The 20497-nt window shown below is 45.8% G+C and overlaps 1 protein-coding gene across 3 annotated transcripts in view; it reads left to right on the forward strand.

Annotated features, from left to right (window-relative positions):
- CAMK1D (calcium/calmodulin dependent protein kinase ID) overlaps positions 1–20497 on the forward strand; it is a 420413-nt gene that overhangs the window by 148011 nt on the left and 251905 nt on the right. For all 3 annotated transcript variants that reach the window (XM_032425563.1, XM_032425565.1, XM_032425564.1), the window contains exon 2: positions 5925–6056. In XM_032425563.1, coding sequence (XP_032281454.1) covers positions 5925–6056 — 132 coding nt within the window. The remainder of the gene's footprint in view (positions 1–5924; positions 6057–20497) is intronic.

The raw sequence follows: 20497 nt of genomic DNA on the forward strand, positions 1-20497 counted from the left end.
CTCAGAATGAGGGCCTCATTCTGTCTGGGTGGGAAAGCAATTGAGAAAGCCTTCAAAGAGAGGGAAATATACCAGCTGAGGCCTTTAGAATATAAATGGAATTTTGCCAAGCAGAAAGAGAAAGGAATGGTGTTGAAGGAAGTGGGAAGGTGGGCAAGACTTGAAGCAAGGCCAGGAGTACAGCCAGTTGACTGATGTGGTGGGGTGGAGGTGATGTGTATGTGGCAGGCGTATGTTTGTGTTGGGGAAGTTGGCTCTAGAGTGGATGAGTCTGCAAAGCTGGGGTCAGGTTGAGGAGAGCTTTGAGCGCCAGAGATCCCTTGTGAAGGAGTTTCCACTTTATCTCGGAGACATGAAACCTCAGGGTTTTAGATAGGGCAGCAACATAACTAGATCTTTTCTTTAGAAAAGTAATGCTGGGAGCAGGTAGAAGAAAGCAGGTGGGGGCCAGGCTTGCTGGGGGCGGAGGGGCCAGGACAGAGTCCTGGAAATAGTCCAGAGTGAAATGACCAGAACTTGAGCCAGTGCAGTGGTATAGGGTTGGAACAGATGGGCATCTGGGAGTCTTTAGGGGAGACCCGAGCATACTTGGTAAAGGAGATGAGACAGGGAGGAGTGAAGTAGACAGGTTTCTAGGCTGTGTTATTGAATTGGTAGAAATGAGAGAGAGAACAGAGGAGGAACTTTGGGGATAAAAATACTGTTTTTTACACAATTCATAGCGCTTACCACCCAGCCACCCCATCCCTCCCACCCCCCCCACCACTCCAGCAACCCTCAGTTTGTTTCCTGAGATTAAGAATTCCTCATATCAGTGAGATCATATGATAATTGTCTTTCTCTGATTGACTTATTTCACTTAGCATAATACCCTCTAGTTCCATCCACCTCGTTGCAAATGGCAAGATTTCGGGGTTTTTTTGATGGCTGCATAATATTCCATTGTATACATACACAACATCTTTATCCATCCATCTGTTGATGGACATCTTGGCTCTTTCCATAGTTTGGCTATTGTGGACATTGCTGCTATAAACATCAGGGTGCACGTACCCCTTTGGATCACTACATTTGTATCTTTGGGATAAATACCCAGTAGTGCAATTGCTGGGTCATAGGGTAGCTCTATTTTCAACTTTTTGAGGAACCTCCATACTGTTTTCCAGAGTGACTGCACCAGCTTGCATTCCCACCAACAGTGTAGGAGGGTTCTCCTTTCTCCGCATCCTCGCCAACATCTGTCGTTTCCTGACTTGTTAATTTTAGCCACATAACATAATAAAATAAAATTTAAAAAAATTAATAAAAAAATACTGTTTTTTACTTTGTTTATGGGGCTCTTCAGAGGCTGGTTGGGAGATTCAGCCAGAAGGCCCTCGTAAGCAGCTGGAAAGATGAGATTGCACATGAACGAGATTAAAATTTAGATGAAGGTTAGGGGGCCATGAGGAGTTGGGGGGTGGAAACTGGAGACAACTGATTTTCCAGGGGGCAGGTGCGGAATAGGATGAAGGGAGAGCCGAGGATGCAGCCTGGGGGAGCATTGACTTTTGATGGGGGGGAAGAGGAGCAGGTGGAGGTGGAGACACAATGGACAGGAGGTAGAAGGTGAGAACTGTGTTGTAGATCCAAGAAGAAGTGAGTTTTAGGAAGGAGGGCACACAAGAAACCAGTAGGATGAGCAGCAAGAAGGAGCCATTGATTGAGCTGTTGGGAGACGGCCCCTCCCCCAGGGTCCAGACCACCTGGTTCCAGGCAAACGGTGGCGGTTGGGGTTGGGGGAGTCAGATTGCAGAGAGCCGGCGGGGGGGCCTGGGTGCCAGGCAGAAGCAGACTGCATTCCAAGACGCAGGTGTGCACGGTCTGGCTGGAAGTCTCTACTGTTCCGTTTTAAATGGGCAGCTGATGGAGGGCAACCTCCTTTGACCTCTGTATTTCTAAAACTCTGTAACTCTCTGTCCCTGCTTGTGTTCCTAGGAATTTATTTCATTGGGTTGTCTGAAACCTTTATGGACTCTCAGATCATTGTTCTTGCCATCTTCCTTCCTGCTACCAGCCGCCTCCCAGCCTGCCTCCCCCTCTCTCCTTCCCCCCCTCCCCCCCCCCTGCCCCAGCCCAGACACACACTTCTCTTTGTTGTGTAATTACATTGAAAGTGCCCAAACTCTTCATTCATGTGTTTCTGCTTCTGATGTTTTTAATTAGCTTTCCTGCAATGGGGGGAAGTGCCTTCAAGTGATTTCTGCTTATTGCAGGAACAATAACCATTTATGCTAATCTTGTATCGCCTAAGAAGACCAGAGAGCTTTGTCTTTGGAAAGCTTGAAGAAGGTAAATGCACATTGTTTGGCTAAATAAGGAGGCGAGGAGGTGGATTTGCACGCTTGGGGAGGGTTGGCAGCTCACCCAGAGGCACGGCGACCCTCCACGGCTGTCACCTTCCGTGTTTGAGAGCCAGGCTCCCTGCCAACAGCGTGCTTCAGCCCAGCGTAGTGTGTGGGAAAGGACCTCGGAGGGGTTAGGAAACCTAAACTTCCTTTTCTGAACCTTACTACCTGTGTGACTGAGCCCCGGCTTCTTTATCTGCAAAACGGAGGTGACAGTCACACGCCCTGTACACTTTCTGGGGTTGCGGCCAGAATTGGATTAGCTGATAAACACCAAAGTGCTTTGTGAGTGCCAAGTGGTATACAACCCCTGCTGTTACTCATTTCTTTCTCCTTCAGGAAGGTAGTGAGAGAAAAGGTTTATTGAATTTTTTCAGCACGTCCATCCCCAGGTAATGCCAGTGAGTAGAACCAGGCAGACTTTTAATTTTTTCTTACGGTAAAACATACATAATATAAAATGTATCCCTTTAACCATTTGTAAGCATGTAGTTCAGTGGCATTAAGTCAATTCACACTCTTGTGTAACCATCACCACCAGCCATCTGCAGACGTTGTTTATCTTCCCATATAGAAACCCTGTCCCCATTAAACACTGACTCCCCATTCTCTGCTCCCCCAAATCTGGCAACCACCATTCCTCTTTCTATGTATGCATTTGACCACCCTGGGTACTTCGTATAAGTGGAATCGTACAGTATTTGTCCTTTTGATTCTGGCCTATTTCATTTCGTGTCATGTCTTCAGGGTTCATCCGTCTTGTAGCAGGTGCCAAAATTCCATTCTCTGGTATGGCTGAATAATAGTCCATTATATGGATAGGCCACATTTTGTTTATCCATTCATCCATTGATGCATATCTGGGTCGTTCCCACCTTTCGGCTGCTGTGAATAATGCAGCTATGAGCATGGGTGCACAAATATCTGTTTGAGTCCCTGCTATCGATTCTTTTGGTAGCATGCCCAGACATGGGATTGCAGACTGAATTTCAGCCTGAGAGAATGGGACTGTAGCCTTGGCTTTGTGACTCCACGGGGGAACTGTGGATGGAGACTCCTGGAGTCATGGCGGGCATCCTTGGCCATCAGGGGCCTGCCTTGTGTCCTTTCACAGGTAACTTGTGGTCAAGCTTAGCTTGTGAAGCCCCTTACGTATTTATGTCCCACTGTCCCGCCCTCACCCAGGGTTGCAGATAAGTCCATCCCTCCTGAAGTCAGGGACAAAGACAGAGAGCCCTCGATCCAGGAGCATTACGGCCTCACCTTGCTCTCAGCTTCCTGCAGCAGCCCACCAGCACTGGCTCCCATGGAGACCTTAGTCCCCTCCTTCTGTCATGGGTCCAGGTCAATTCATACACAGAAACCTCACTTCCCACTCTGTTTTCCAGGGGGGGAATGATCCACAGAATAAGGAGGTGTTTTGTCTTACAAGCTCTTGATAGCTAGTACCTCTTCCGTATTGGCCGTAGTCTGTTACTCTCCATGCAGATTCTGAAGAGGAAGGAGCATGGTGGGTGCAGAGCAGGGCAGGGGGCAGCCGAGAAGTCTAGCAGGTCTCAGACCAAACTCTGGCAGCTTGGTCACTGCCACTAAAGGGCTTCTCTCCTCTCTGGAAAATAGATGCGCTCAGCCCAACAGACTCAGGAGAGAAACCACTGTGGTGTCATCAGCACCAAGGACTCAAATGGCACACAGGGAAACCGAAAACAAATGCATGGAATCCCTGGTTTAAGATCACCCGTGGTGCTAGAATCCTGGTCTTTCCTCCCTGATTTTTCTCATCTCTAACATAGTTCTTGTTCTACCTTCTGGAGGGTAGGGAAAGGGAGCAGAGCATAATTGTCCCGGTTTTGTCCACCTAAGAGCCCTTGCTGTAAAGTGGATCCCTGTCAGTCGATCCCAGAGACAGGGGTGAGGAGGAGAGACAGCTGGGTTCAGGGGATTCCCTCAAGTTGCCAAGAATTGGTTTCACTGGGCGAAATCTGTTGGCCGTGAATGTCTGATTCCATTTATCCCTCTGCGAGAAATCTGTTGTAGGTTTTTTGTATTTATGTTTCATAATTGTTGTTCTGGTTGGTTCTAGAAGGTTTCTGTGTCTGTGAGGCACGCAAGGCACGCGACCAGTGATTTGTGGATTTGGGCAGAAGATCTTTGTTCTGATATTTTCCATTTGGTTCTTTGGTGGAAAGCCGATCTTCTGCCCCTCAGGTTTATATAATTAGATATAGACATGAAGGTAGCTGAACTTTTTCTCTCGGGTTTATGTTCCAGAAGGAGCGTTGTCTGAAGACTCACAGTTAATTGCACTAAGCAGAGTGAATTCCTCTCACTGGAAGGGATTTTAAAATATATATATTTGTATTTTCTTTGGTCTGTGACAGAGATGTACCCTTGTCACATGGGAAAAGAGAGGAAGAGAAAAGTATGTTTTCCTTGCTTGAGCATCTCTTTGATGTTGACTGAAGAACAGAGACCCTGAGGCTCCGGTATTGGGATGACCTTGGTCCTTCTAGTGGTTTCTTTTGATGCAGGAGGGTTTGTCTCTAATTATAACTGTGTAGAAGCCATGTGTAGTATCTCTCTGAGGAAAAAAGAGTTGCTCCTTGAGGTCTAGAGACAGGGAATGACTCAGTGGACCGTGGATTTTCCTTAGCCCGTGTGCACAGAGCCCAAGTTCCTGGGGCCTGGAGTGGGCAATGGAGGACCCTACTTCTGTTTCAGTCCTTAGGGACGTTCTGCCCCCCAGGCCGAGCATGGGACCCAGGCCCTGCCTGCTGGCAGATAGAAGGGGTGACGGGGTGGGGAACATGGCGGCCACTGAGGCGCTGGCTCTGGGGCTTGCTGACCACAGGGGTCTTCTCTGGAGAAATGAGCTCTCTGACCCCAAATGTCCTGGTTGTATTTTCAGTGTGTTGTTCTGCCTTTGCAGAGTTCAATTCACATTTTCAGGCAGAATAGTCTCCCCCACTCAGGGCATCGTGTATGCCTTTGTTTGTATTGAAAAACAACTTGCGTGTCCTGACCAATAAATTAGCCCCATGTCGATTCCATGTGTCGCACCAACTCGCATTTCAGTTACACCCTTACCTGTCGGTGAGAATTAATTAACGTTTGCAACGGGCTCCAAAATTTTCTTGGAATGAAGGGACCTGTGAGGAATCTAGAAATTCGAGCATTACTTTCTCATTGACTTGGGGGTGGGGTGCTGGCTACTGAGATGGACGCGAGCTTTCTCTGCAGGAACCATTCTGGGAGCTTCCCTGTGCGTTGTTCTGCAGGGTGGCAGGTGGTGGTGGGAGCGGCTCCAACCCAAGTGGACATCCCCGTGGCCCTTTGCACGAGGGCATCTTTGCGTGTGTGTACTTGTTTGCATGAAGAAGTCCAGTAGGGAGTGATGGGGGCTAAAAAAGTAACAGTAATGCTGGCCATTGTTGTTATTATTCCTTCAACCTTGGTAACAGGATTGGAGGAGCCACCAGGGAACGCTGTGGAACTCCTGAATCTAAGCCGCTTCTTTTTCTCCTTCTTTGTTCACAGCGGGGCATTTTCTGAAGTGGTCTTGGCCGAAGAGAAGGCCAGTGGAAGACTCTTTGCGGTGAAGTGCATCCCTAAGAAGGCGCTGAAGGGCAAGGAGAGCAGCATAGAGAACGAGATAGCTGTTCTGAGAAAGTAAGTGCCCCCGGGGGATGGCCTCTTTCCCCACCACCTTTGGATTGTTGGGTCCCCATCTGGGGGAAGGAGAGGCCGCCAGGAGCTGGGTGCCCAGAGGTCAACGAGGCCAATCCGAATGCTGGAAGGGACGGGCATTACCAATGACTGATGTTCTTGTGGTGCATTCAGAGCATTTTGCATATATATGTGTGTATATATATATATATATACCTATCATCTCATACCTTTTGTGGCAGTCGTTGGAGTTACGATCTCCAATGAACACACTGGTCAGAAAGACTTGGTTTTGAACTCACTCTAGCTCGGTGACCTTGGGCTGGTCACTGAACCCTGAGCCTTCTCCATGAACTGGAGTTAAGCATCTCTCCCTCGAAGGGGTCCTCAGGAGTAAGGGAGATGGTGCTTAACAAGTGTTTATAGGGTGCTTTCTACGGCACCTGCTACGTTGTGAGTCGTGAATGCTCAGTAGAGGGTAGCCGGTGTTGCCCTGCTGCTCGTACTGTTTCTGTTTTCTCGTTGTCATGGCTTTATTTTACAAGCAGGAGATGAAGCTCAGAATAAAGTCACTTATCCAGGGCCTTGTGGCTCCTAGATGGCAGAGCCTGGAGTGCCAACGCCACCAGAGTCGTTTACATACTCTTTAATCGGTCTTCTGCTTCCTGCCGCACACATGGCCCCTGGCATCCAGCAAGTTCCGCAGAGCGCACCGTTCAAGTGCTTCGCCTCTTTGTTGGTTTTAATTTCGTTCGCCATGTGTGATAGAACCGAATCAAAATCCTGCCTCCAGCATGCTGGCGCACACAGAGCCATTCTGATGTGGCTGGATCCCCCCAAAAGATGATGTCTTAATGGTGTGCCGTCCAGCCTGCTCCCCATGTTGACATGATCCCCTGTGTCTCACAGGGTTGGGGGAACAAACCCTTACAGGGTACCTGCTTTTGCATGTTTGGAGAGTGTATCTGAGCATTATGCTCTGAAATTCTTAAGAGCTTCTATTAATAAAGGATGTTAGAAATATCCTTGAAATTTTTGGGGTTTGGAGTCAGCACACAGCAAGAACCCATGTACAGATAAGCAAAGCAGAGTGGGAACAAGCCTTCTAGGGGCTCAAAACAAAATGTTACATACTCACATTCTTCCTGCATAACCCACCTCTCCCACTTGTCTCTCTGGGACCCGTAGTGCCTGCTGAAGGATGCCGTGTTGCCATTGCTACAAACCCAGGGCCACCAACGTGGTCAGGATGGTCTGTCCTGTTCTGCGTTGTATGTGATCTGTGTTCCAGAACAAATGGGTCTCGACAGCTTTTCAGCGGAAGGGTTTTTGCTTATTTGTTTAGTGGTTTGGTTGTTTGGTTGGTTTCTAGGTTCTCTGGATTGTCTGTTAGGGACACAAAGAGTTTCAGATTGTCCTGGGGAGGATTGCATGAAATGATCCTATGGAAGAGAACCTGGAAAAATAAATTACTCTAAGTACATTAGCATCAAGCAGGAAAACACCACATTAATGAAACATTTATTTAAATTGTTCATTTTCCAATATGAAATCAGCACTTGGGGAAGAGGGTGTTTGCTGGGTCTTGCAGCCACATTGCAGATATTTGACATTTCAGATGGAATTCTGAGTGGGCCCAGAACCTTCCAGAGCTTTGGCCGTGGGCACAGGGGCTGCCCACCGCTGAATTGAGAATGGCACCTTTATTTTTAGGTGACTCCCTCATAGGCTTAGAAGCCACAAAACCAGGGAAGTCAGTTTTTATTCTTATAGTTATTCTGCATCTACGTGGGCAGGGGGCACAGATATAGATTTCAGAAGCCAGTCTTGGTTTATGCCATGGTCATTCTGCTTTAATTAGTGTCTCAACCTGGTGCCTACATCAATAATCACTTTCAGGGAGAGGACATTGAACTGCAGGTAGGGCAGGAATTTGGAATAACTCATTCTGGTCATTTCTTATTATCAGCTCTTAAAGTGCCTTGAAGTGTGACCCTTCTTTCAGGAATAAAGAAAAAAGAAATGATTTCTCAAGGGGAATAAGAAGGTGATAAATCTCCTGTGCTGATTTTTTTTTTTTTTTGGATCTCTGCAAATGATTTACAAGAGGCAGTTCTGCATCATAAGCAGCCAAAAGCAAAGCGTATGAATGGTAAAGAAAAACAGTTTTGGAACTGTTAGAATGCCATCATCGCAACATTCAAACATTTAACCAATATTTATTAAATTCCTGTGTGTCAGGTGGCACTGCTAGGCACGAAGGTTGGAAAGATAAGATGCAATTCTGGCCTTCCAGGAGCTTACAGCTGGGTTATAAATAAGTGTGATAATGTAGATTCCTTGAGAGAAAGTCTGACCAGGGGCTCCAGGTGCAAGCTGCCCAGTTCTTCCTTCGGGGAGGGGTGAGAGCAAAGGTTTTGTGGAGGAGGTGGGTCCAGACAGAGAGCATATTTTGCTGGGGGCAGAAAGACGGGGTTATTCCAACCAGGAGGGAGCTGCCCCAGCAGAGGTCAGGGGATGGGAGACAGGCTGGTGTGCTGGGAAGTGGCTCATTTGACTGGGGCAGATGGTTCAAGGTGAGGCACGGAGACCTGAGGTTGGAGAGGTTGCACTGGGGGGGATCGCATATCCTGCTTTGGACTTTGAACATCATTCCGTAGACAGTCAGCCACTGAAGGGTTTTAATGGATGAGCGACGTGATCAGGATTGTTTCATTAAGATTATTGTGGCGGAATGCAGGAGGGATTGGAGAGGGAGAGACTTAGTGCAGGGGAACTGTTAGGAGGCTGTCGGAGGAGTCTGGGAAGCAACATGTAGAAACAGGAGCTGTGAGCTGGGATGGGAGAGACAAAGATGACGGTGTGTACAACATGGAATGTCCAGGACTTAGGGATTTGGAAGAAGTGGGGAGAGGGTTGAGAAGAGATAATGTTCTAAGATAACCATCAAGTTTCTGATTGGATAACCGGGGTAGATACCAACTCCTTAACTGAGATCAGGAATGCAAGCACTGGAGGGCAGGTGCTGAGTTCTGATTTAGACACACTGAGTTTGAGGGTCTTGGGAGGGCCAGGTGGGGATGGCCAATTGCCTGGCTAGGTCTGGAACATGGTTGTGATCTGGGCTTGCTGGATGTTAAAACTTTCTGAAACAACAAAGAACAAAAAAACTTCGTGGTACTTTCCATAGCTAAATCATTGTAGATGAGGTCCCAAAGAGACCTGCTTTATTCCATGTTCTGCTATATACCCCAGTCATTTGTGTATTTCTGTGCCATTTTTCATCTAAGCAGGCCCGTCTGAGGATGGCTTGTCCTCCGATGTGCTGAGCTCATTACAGGGTGAGAGATTTATGTCTTTCATTGAATCGAAGTAATGTAGCTAATTTATCCTTAAGGATGTCTTCATACTTGCTCTGAAAATAGTTCTAAAATGAATTTTCTACTTGATAAGTAGATAGGAAACCAGGCTCTGAGGAATAACAAGTGACAAGCATCATGGTGGACAGTCACTATGTAACGGAAAGCTGCTGGTCTGACTCTGGCATTCAGGGGGCAGGATCTCTCTGATTCCATGTGAGTTTCCCCAGCAGAATGGCTGGTTTTTGTCCCTCAAATGGAGTCTTTTGTGCCTTATGGAATATCATATCATTAGTGTTGCATCCCCTGATTGCATTATAGAGCTTATAGTTTTTGTGCTGTTATTTACTTAGAGGGCAGGCACTGCCCAAATCTCATTTCAAGGCAACACATAAAGCATTTCCTGGAGAAGCAGAAAGGCAAGTATATAACCAGGGCTGCATTTAAATGAGAGATGAAGAGGGGAGGAGATGGAAAACAAATATATCTAGAGGATCCCTTTCCCTAATAGGGGGTTCCGAGGCTTAGGCGGGTTGCAGAGGCACCATCTAAATGAAGTGTGGCCCCAGAGTTCAACATGCTGTTCCAATGAATACTTTGTAGGCTGCAGAGATTATCTTGCGGTGGGGGGTGGGGGTGGGCAGGGGGCAGGGATCTGGGTAGGCCCGGCTTTTAAATTGGATGTTCTCCATCTGGGTACACTGGGGAGTCTCGGCTGAACGTCTTTGCCATTTTCTCCCTAAATCAGGGGCTTTCCACCCACACTAAAGTCACCGGGGATGCTTTTCAGAACATCAGATGCTCAGGATCCATCCTAGACTAACTGCGTTGGAGGTTATTGTGGGCGTTTCCCCTGCTCCCCACCTAGCGATTCGGACACGCAGCCGACTCAGTGTTGAGAAGAGCTGCATGGGGCCCTTGCCTCCTACTCTCACTGCCCAGGGGGTGAAAATGCTCTTCTGTGTTCAGCTGTGTGGAGAGATGTGCCCACGCACAAACACGCCAGACAGTGCTTCCTTTAGGTGAGAGGTTTCACTTAGAGGAGGGAACTCAAATATGGTCCCTTTCAAAGAGCTGGATCTCATCGTAAGCGAGGGAAATTGACTTGAGCCCGCCATCCTGTTAGTGGGGAGCAGGCACCAGCCGCTGGCTGGGTTCAAGGGAAGCAGCTGGTTCTTTGAGGGGGGCCAAAGAAGGAGGGTAGTAACAGCCATTCCTGGACTGAAGAAGCTGGAGTCGGGGTTGGTCAAGTCAGCACGACTCAGCGATAGGTGCACTATCGGAAGGGGATCAAGGCCGCTAAAGGTGGCAGACGCCAAAGCCCAGGATTCCCTTCTGGCCAAGTCAGGATGGGTTGCAGGAAGCGTGATGAGCCTGTGCCTTCTGGAGAGTGAATGGACACTTAGCCAGGCACCTGCAGAACTCCAGAGGCCTGAGCGCTCCTTGCAGTAGCTTGATTCTCTGGTTTTCTTAGACCAGACACATTTCTCTCAGTGCAGACTAACTCGGGGGAAGGCAGCTTGAGCACCCAAAGGCGAGGACAGCTGGTTTTGTATTAAGTAATAGCCTTCAGAGGAAGGTTTCCCCATAGATGAACTCATTGAAATCTGGCTTGCTTCTGTTCCTGCAGCTTTGTTCTCATGGCAGGCTGGCCCTGTTCACGTGCTGAAATCACTGCCAAATGCCAGCTTATTGTGTGTATTAGAGAAACATACGCTTCAGTAGAAATTCATTGATTCGGGGTGAACAAAACCACTTTTCCAGTGGCTGGAAATGGCTAAGCTGGTAAAGCTGATACTCAGAGTTTCTCAGGCACCAAGATAGCTTTTTAAGGATCTATCTGATCTGTTTCGAAGACGATATTCTAACAAAGGGAGACCTTTTCTTTGGAAAAGTAGTTTTGGAATTAAGGACACAGGCAGGAAATATGAAAAGTAATGGCAAAGGCCATGTGATAACCAGCAGAGAAGGAGGTATATCGTTTATGATCCTAGAACCCTTGACTACCCCCAGAAAACCCTTAGTGCAAGTTCCTTAATGTAGAAAAAACATGTCATTCAATTAAAACAGAGGTGAGGGAGACGCGGTTCGTGATTTGGTGGGTGTTATTGTGTGATTGAAGTCACAATCTTGCCAAGCTTGGAGTAGGCACATGTCGGTGCGTCTGCTGAATGACCCCATGCCTGCCAGAAACTGGACACAACCCAGCCGGGACCTATTCAAACCAGGCTCTGTGAAAGCATCGAATCCCAAAGAAGAGCTGACTCTCTTCCCTATGGCCCTAGGAGAGACCTGACCTCAATCTTGCCTTGCCACCATTTGGTACTCATTGTTTTATTTCAGCTTAACATTGTGTGTGTGGATAAGAAATCAATATGGTTATTGCCAGCCCAACTCTACAGTCAGAGAAGCTACATTTGTGCTTCCTAGTGGTCTTCACCTGGTACTTTGTCCATAGCAGATAATCTAGGAACATTTTTTTTATTTGATTTGAGATCCAGAATCAATGTATTATTATTGTAATTGCATTATTATTGGGATATGTTATTTTATTATCAATTTCTTGGGCACTGCTTACAGAACTCCATTCTAGAAGAGGAGGCAGGTTTGAGGGGAAGGTGATTTTCCTATGGCAACAGAGCCAACTTAAATCCAGTCTGGCTGCTCTTACCACCTTTTATACTATATATATGACTCTGCAGATATTTCGAGTAGTTGAAGAAACAGTGTGTTTTATCACACTTTACAAGGTAGTGTCAGTTATTTGCAGGCTTGTTTCCATGCGCGATCTCCCTGCCACCTAATGTGGTGCTGGGGGAGTCAAACTTGTGTGGGCTGGTTGGCTGTTTAAATTCCTCTAATAATATAGCTTGGCAAATGTTTTCCTCCTTCCTCTGTGAACTTACTTAGCTAATGATTTATACGGATATCACTTAAATGGTTCCAACAGAAATGTATATGTATTCTGTGACCTAATATTCCTAAAAATTCAGAAGAGCTTGTATTGGAGGATCACACAGCAGGAACAAGTAAGTACAGGAGTGCTGAGATAGAGGATGATGGCAAATGCAGAAAAAGAAATAAATATACACCAACGGTTTGCTGTTACTCTTCTGTTTAACGTTACGTTTTATAAAATCTGTCCTCTGCATGGTTTTGGCATTATTTATATGGGCAGAGAAATGGTTTTAGTGAGGTTTTATTTATGATTGATCATCTAGTTTAAACTATGCATAATTTGGTGAATAAATTTTATTCTACATACCTGAAGTCCAAGGTTATCATTGGAGTGGTTTAAACAGTCACCATCTTAAAGTTGTATGACTGACTGACTTCTCGAAGTCATCTTAAAATTGAGGCCAGAGTCTTAGGTGACTGGTCTAAAGTTTTTAGGAAGTATGTAACTAAAGAAATCATTTCTAAAATAGTAGTTGCATGGAATTTGATAAATGGGATTCATTATCCAATTTTTAACCATTTGCACTTTCTTTTAGAAATACTTTAAAAATAGTGTTGACTATAGTATTCAGACATGTGGTAGGTCTCACTGGGGAATCCAAACACATGCAAGGATATTTCTGAACAAATGCTGTGGTACGTTAGATATGCTGTCTTCATTCTTGCTGAAGGCTGCGGAATTAATGTGCTAAATACATGCATGTGTACATGTCTCTGTGCATATATACATGCATGTGTGTGGATATGCATATACATATATGCACATATTCACACATGTACATATGCACCTATATGCACATTTTAAATACATTTCAGTGTTTTTATATCTTTCTAGTGAAGAGCAGAAAATTCTTTTCGCCAAATTTAGTAAATATACCCCTCAAGGCTGTTAAAAATCTGCTGTCTAGGTACCTAAGTAAGATAATAAGACATACAAAAAGCTTTTTGAAACTTTGAAATGTTCAGGTGTTAGGGAGGATGCAGTGTTAGGCATTACTACTCTCATTGTACTATGGTAAGAGCTCGGAATATCTCTGTGGAAGAGACGAGGGCGGAAACTGTTGTATCCACTTCACGAAAGGAGAACCTGAGGTGCAGAGTGTATAGTTTGAGCAAATGATGGAGCTGGGGAGGCAGCAGAGAGCTTCTCACTTGTGCGGCTTCCTTCCGTGTTTTAGGATACCCAGCCCTCCCTTCTGTTAGGAAACCACCACTGGAACTTTGGATGAAACAACTAGAAACAACTGGTTGGAATCCTAGTGCTTGTAAGAAAGAAATATCGATAGATTTCAATAGATGATAGATGTCAATAGATTAATTGAAATAGATGTGAATTAATTCAATTAAGAGACTGAGAACTCTAAAATCAGAATCCAACTTTTGTCTCAACCTAGTCCACTAAAGCCTAGAGCAATTTATACTTATCCTTTGAGATTTTATTTTTTATTTTTTATTTTTTTTATCCTTTGAGATTTAAATACAGATATTCTCAGGGCGCCTGGGTGGCTCAGTCGGTTAAATGACTGACTCTTGATTTCAGCTCCGGTCATGAGAATGAGGTCAAGTGCTGAATCAGGCTCTGTGCTCAGTGGGGAGTCCGCCTGAGATTCTCTCTCTCCCTCTCCCCCTGCATCTCCCCCTGCTTGCACTTTCTCTCTTTCTTTCTCTCTCTCTGAAATAAGTGAATAAATAAAATTTTTAAATACAGATATTCTCAGTTTGTCATAATTTATAAACTAGCTGGGACTTCCATAAGCACCATTTTATGTAATCCTATGAAGTAGATATTATTATCCACATCTTATAGATGAGGAATGGGGAGTTTATGAGAAACTTCCAGAGGCCACATAAGTAGTAACAGGTAGAGCAGGAAGTCAGACCCACGTCTGTTGGTCTTTCCCATTATGATTTGATCCATCTGGTGTCTCCATGTTGTCTTTTTAAGACAGGGCCATGTATTCTTTCTTTTTTTTTTTAAGATTTTATTTATTTATTTGAGAGAGAGTGTGTGGGGGGGGGAGAGGGTGTGCATGAGCAAGGGGAGGGGCAGAGGGAGAAGGAGAGAGAGAATCTCAAGTAGACTCCCCGCCAAGCGCAGAGCCCAACACGGGGCTCAATCTCACGACCTGAGATCATGACCTGAGCCGAAATTAAGAGTCAGACGCTCAACTGACTGAGCCACCCAGGAGCCCCAAGACAAGGCCACGTATTCTTGATGTAGGCGACAGCCCACTGCTTGTAGGGGGTGCTCATTAATGGTGAAAGAATAAATCTCTAGTTGTCTATTTTATACCGTCATCAGAGAGGTGGTGTAAAATATTGGTGAGGGCCTGAGAGCAAGCCTACCTAAGTTTTCACCCAACTACACCACTTAGGAGCTCTGTGGCCTTGGGCAGATTATATCAGCTCTGTGCTTCCATTGTCGGGAAAAGGGGGATGATACTCGTCCTTGCCTCCCATAGTTGTTGTAGAGATTAAAGAATCAATGCTCGTAAGGCGCTTTGAGCAGTGCCCGGCACATGGCATGGGCTCTGCAAATGCTTGCTGTTTATACTATTATTACATGGACGGGGGGACATCTTGCCAGACAATGGGAATAGCGGGACTAGGACAGTGGGGGAAGATGCCTTTCCAGAAGTTACATCACACATGTTTTGCGTCCCTGTAAGGTGCCCTGTTGGAGCCCAAGGAAGCGCTTCTGGCTGAGGAAGCAGCGTCAGCAGCGTGAGGTGGCTGGGTACCCGGTGTGGTTGCAGAGTTGCTGAGACTGTGTCAGCTTTGCTGTTTGTCTTGCTGGAAACAAGCATGAAAACTGATGCTCTCCTTTTCTCTCTTCTGGTCTCCTTCCACGAACATTCGTCAAGGGCATTAGAGCTGGAAAAGCAGCCTAGAGAGATCTTGGTCCAATTCTCTTGACCTCCAGGTGAGGAGACAGGCCCAGCAAGGGTAAGTGACTGGCCCAAGGTCACAGAGCCAGCTTAAGCAGGTGTGCGTCTAGAATGGTGGTTTCTGGCCTCCTAATTCAGAACCCTTTCCACAGAACCACACTGGCTCCCTTGGAGAGCATCCCTTAGGAGAATGAAAGAAATAACTCTTCCTTGTCTTTAAAAGCCCCTTGGTATGTTTGCCACGGACTGAGGACTCTGTCCCACCAGTCCCCTGGTGATTTCAATGAGATGTGCTGTTCTTTCTGCTTCCCCCTCCGTGGTGGTGCAGGGGTGCTGTGGGCAGCTATGATTGTGCTTGTGTTCTGACCCCATGCTGCCTCTGGTTCTCTGGAATTCACTAGAAAGGGGCTCAGGAACCAGCCTCAGAGTCTGTGTTAGAGATGATGTTGGTCCTTTGGGCCACTTTTTTGTCAGTAGAATGAAGATAGTACTTCTCAGAAGTGCAGTAGGAGGAGGCCAGCTGCAGACTGGGGAGTAATTTGGACAATATGGACAGTGTTACCATGGGGTACTTGTAATCCGGGAAACCTTCACTGTCCCCATCCGACCTCAGGCCAGGAAGGCGTGCGAAACACCTGAGCCCACCTCCTATTCCTTCTTTCCTCTGTTTGATCCTTTGCACTCTCTGTACCTGTCCAGGACGTTCTAGAAACAAAGGGAGAGCTGCCTTCTCCCAGGCTGTCCTGGACGTCAGAGCAGGTGTGAGGGACATTGGGTCATCTGAGGGCAGCCCAGGGTAGGTGAAGCAGGGCCGGGGAAGCCACTGGGCAGAGTCTGAATTAAAAGGTACTGTTTGTGGGGTAAGTCCACCTGCTCAAGAAACCACAGAATTTTCATTAATGGCAATTTTTATACATCAGTATGTAATGTTTTCTACGTCTAAAGGTAAACTTACAGAAAGAAGTTTTCACTCAAGCATGAGGTATTCTTTCTAGCAAGTCTCCTAGCTGGAGAGCAAAGGGATGAGGCAGCTATTTCTTGAAAATGAAGGCTTCCCTGGGTTGGGTTCAGGTGGTTGGTGTGAACCATATCTCCCCAATTCCAAACCCAGTTCCCTCTCTGGGAATGCCTGGTGTGCTGTTGTTGTACTTGTGTTTGTTGTTTGTTTAATCCTGGTAGGGTGCCTCCAGGACAAAGCCACTGATCGGACAACTGGAGACTCCCACACCTGCTTCTACTCAGGTTTTCTTGAAAGATATCAATATGGTGGTTGAAATTTTGGTGGATTTGTTCTTGGGCCCAGAGTTCATTCATTTGTTCGTTCCTTCCTTCCTCGTTTGCTTTTCTTTTTTTTTTTTTTTTTTTTTTGAGTGCTTCATTTTTTAATACCTCATAGAAGTTTAGTAGGAATAGATAAGCTGATCTGACCCACCAAGAGTATCCATGAATAAGTTGCTGATTGTCATTTATACCACAGTAAAGCTGAAAAAAAAAATAAGTTGCTTATTGATATAATTTCCTGGAGAAATATGGCAAAAAGTTTTTACTTTCCAAAACATAGTCATTTAATGAAGTGACACAGTATTTTATTATGCAGACTTGGATGCGTTAGCTCATTTAGGCACTTCAGGGACAGTCATTATGAAGTTATTATGAAGTCCGCTATTATTAATATTCAGTCAATATAAGTTTTCCAAGAAGATAATATTCCTGTTTAAAAAACCATTTAGCATGAGTGTTTTTTCCTTTATAAATACAATAATGTCAAACAATATAGCACAAGCTTCCGAATGGAAATTTTGTTTTGAAGAAATTACGTAAGCAAGAAATATGCCTGATATTTCCACAATATTGTTGCCGAGTCAGGTGACCAGATGGCAGTGAGACTTTGCAGAGCACATACTTCAGACTTGTGTATTCTCTGTACTCAGGAGTCACCTAGTGTATACAATTTCATCTCCATTTGCAGTACCGACCTGCATTCACTTATATGCATAAACCATAATTTTGTGAATGAACTAACCCATAATATCAATATATCATTTAGAATGTTTTTCATTGCGTCTCTTTCTGGATGGTGTTCTACACTACATTTATCATATAAAATCTTGTTATTTGGAATTTGGTTTACCATGATACAGATCCAGTTGAAATTTGTCTCTTCTGCTAAAAAAGAAACCTACCTAGAAAAATGAATATTTGTAAGATCTTGAACCCAGTGTCCTAAATGTTGGTAATTACCTTTTCACCTAAAGAGATATGGCGGTGACCCTGGGCAGCTGTAGGTTCAAGAGTCTACAAGTACTTGAAATAACTCTGCTCCCTTTAACAATTTTTTATGGCTCAGACTTTTAAATAATTTAGATGTGTCTTCTAATTACTCTGAATTGGAGGGCTCTCAGATCTACGTAAGAGGGCCGCATCACCCTTCCAAGATTGCAGATACTTGCCTAGCCTTAATTCTTTGTCTCCCTCCCTTTGTTTACTTCTTTAAGATAGAGAGAAAAGGGATGGTTTGCTCTGTGGTCTGGCCTATTTTTACATCCCCTCTTCTGCCGGAATGTACTTCCTCCTTAGCGCTGGGCTGGTCTGGCCTCAGGTGGGGTCTGGTCCTCTGGCGCTTTGCTACCCCAAGTGTGTGGTCTGCTGACCACCATCTGCACCTGGGAACTTGTTCAAAATGCAGACTCCCAGGTCCCGTCCCGGTGCCTCTGAATCAGAATGTGCGGTGGAACCAGAAGCCCAGGTGATTGGTTTGCACATTTGTCTTTGAGACGCTCTGATCTAGGACACTTCCCTGCAGAAAGCAGATTTAGCTGCCCCTTCTGTGAGATCCAGTAGCATCTGGAATTTTTCTCTCTTGCACCACTCACCACAATGTAGAGGAATTAACCATTTCCTTGTCTTTCTTTCCCACTGCGTTGAAAGCTCCTTGAGGACAGGGGTGTTATCTGAGATCCAAATGTATTTCTAGTACACGGCAAAGCTCCTGAGACATCCTAGGTGCTTTGTATATTTTGTTGCATAGAATGATAGCAATTTCACATAAGGGAAGATTGAGGAACATGATGATGTATTCCCTTTCCTCTAAAAAAAATTTCAGAATGCTTTGTCTTTGAGTGAATAGAATCTTCAGGCACTTTGAAAGCATAACTACGTTTATCTTAACAAAATGTTTGAGAGTGACAAATTTGTATTCTTTTCGAAGATGGAAACTGACACTAAAAAACAACAAAAAATCGTTTCAATGTAGTACATTGAATCCCCCTCAGAATTGGCATAGAATTTCCACTTTTGTTGTCAGTTCTTCTCAGAGGGGATGCATGATACTCTCTTTTAAAATGTAGTCAGAGGGAAATGTGTGAATGGCCCACCAATGACATACCCGTCCTGTTGAAAACAAGTCTGGTTGAGTTTTGCCTCTCATGTTTACAGCTTGTCCAGTATTTTAAATATGAAAAAACTGTATTAATGACTCCAAAGTTCCAGCCAGAAAACTACCTTCTGGAAAGAAATTGGCATTAATGCGAGCTGAATTCCTAGATTTCATTTCTTGAACCTTATTGATCACTGGACACACACTTTCACATACAAATAAAATGCGGTCCACATCTCAAGGAGCTGATGTGTTGAGACAGGCAGCTTTCCTGGAACACCCAACAAGTGTGCATAAGGTGGCCAGAGCACACTGTAGGATGGGCACAGACACTTGGCAGACAGGTTCAGAAGAGACACTGATCATAGCCACCCAGTGAGTCAGAAGAAGGTGACATTGGAGGAACCTGGAAGGAGGGTAGGCTTTTCTGGAATAGAGGCAGGGGGAAGGGAGGTCTCAGTGGATAGGGCAGCTGGAACACTTCTAGACAGAGAGATACAATATGCGGGCTGAGTCTGGAAGAGGCGCTGGGTTGCTGGAGAAGGTGCATGTGAGCAGGTGTGGAGAGGTCAGGTCAGAGCACAGAGGTGCCGCAGGTGTACCTCCTCCGTGAGCAGCGGGGTAACCTCTGCAGTATTTTGCATGGAGGAAGACTGGGAGGGAATATTGGGGGGATGAAGACGGCGCCTGAGGTGGTGTGCCATATGAAGACCAATCAGAGCCATGCGGGGTGGGGTAGAAGCTGAGAGACCGCCTGGCATGTGATTGGGGGAAGTCCTGGCCAAGGGATGGGGCACATGGACCTCACCTGGGACATGAGGAGGAAGGATCAGGGGAGCTCTGCAAACATAGGGAGGCAAGGTGTGAAGGAAGCGGGTTCTTAAGTCTGAGTGTTTGGGAATGTGCTGGGGCATGAACAGAAATAGAGAACCCAAGCCAATGGCAGGATGCAGGGCTGTACATTTGGACATTTTTCTCTCCTTCCAGTAGGATGCCTAATGACAGAATTAATTACCATGACCCCATTGGCCTGAGAAAAATGAGGCCAACCCAGAAATCCATGAGGCCACAAACCTGCAACCCTACATAAGAACACAGTGCTTCAGGGGCACCTGGGTGGCTCAGTCGGTTAAGCATCTGACTTTGGCTCAGGTCATGATCTCAGGGTCTTGGGATCGAGCCTGTGTTGGGCTCCATGTTCATCAGGAGTCTGCTCGTCCTTCTCCCTCTGCCCCTCCCCCCCCGCTCATGCACACGTGCGCTCTCTCTCAAATAAATAAATAAAATCCTAAAAAAGAGAAGAACACAGTGCTTGTTATGGTTGGTGACACCAGTGGGTAGAGGTTGGCTGTGGCAGGCACATTGCTCAGGGTAGGAGAGAGGGGGCATGGAGCAGTTTCCCCCATATGCGGGGCTGATGGGCACAGACACAGATGAAGACCTTGAATATCATGGTGGTGTATTACAGTTAGCACTGCTGAGATGCGTTATACTCATTAGGATGAACATTTAGGCCTATGAGGTAAGTAGTGACTATAGCCTGGATTTTTTAAGATGGTCCAAATGGACCAAACACTTATTGTTGGCTGCATATAGTGGGAGAACTCATCTTCTGAAGTTCTGACTTTTAGTCAGTGGTTTTCATCACTGATGATTTCAGAATGTCGCTTGTATTTTCCTTCCTGCTTTTCTCTTCCCTCCATTCCTTCCTCCAGCCTTCATTCACTACTAAACTTCTTTAGGGTTTCTACATCAACCGCTGTACCTACTCACTCATCAGCTCAGTCACTCACCCCTTACAACCTGATTTCCGCCCCACCATGGTACTGCGGCTGTTTCCTCAAAGATCGCCAATAATTTCGG

The sequence above is a fragment of the Phoca vitulina genome, unplaced genomic scaffold (assembly GCF_004348235.1).
Source record: "Phoca vitulina isolate PV1807 unplaced genomic scaffold, GSC_HSeal_1.0 scaffold33, whole genome shotgun sequence".
Lineage (NCBI taxonomy): Eukaryota > Metazoa > Chordata > Mammalia > Carnivora > Phocidae > Phoca > Phoca vitulina.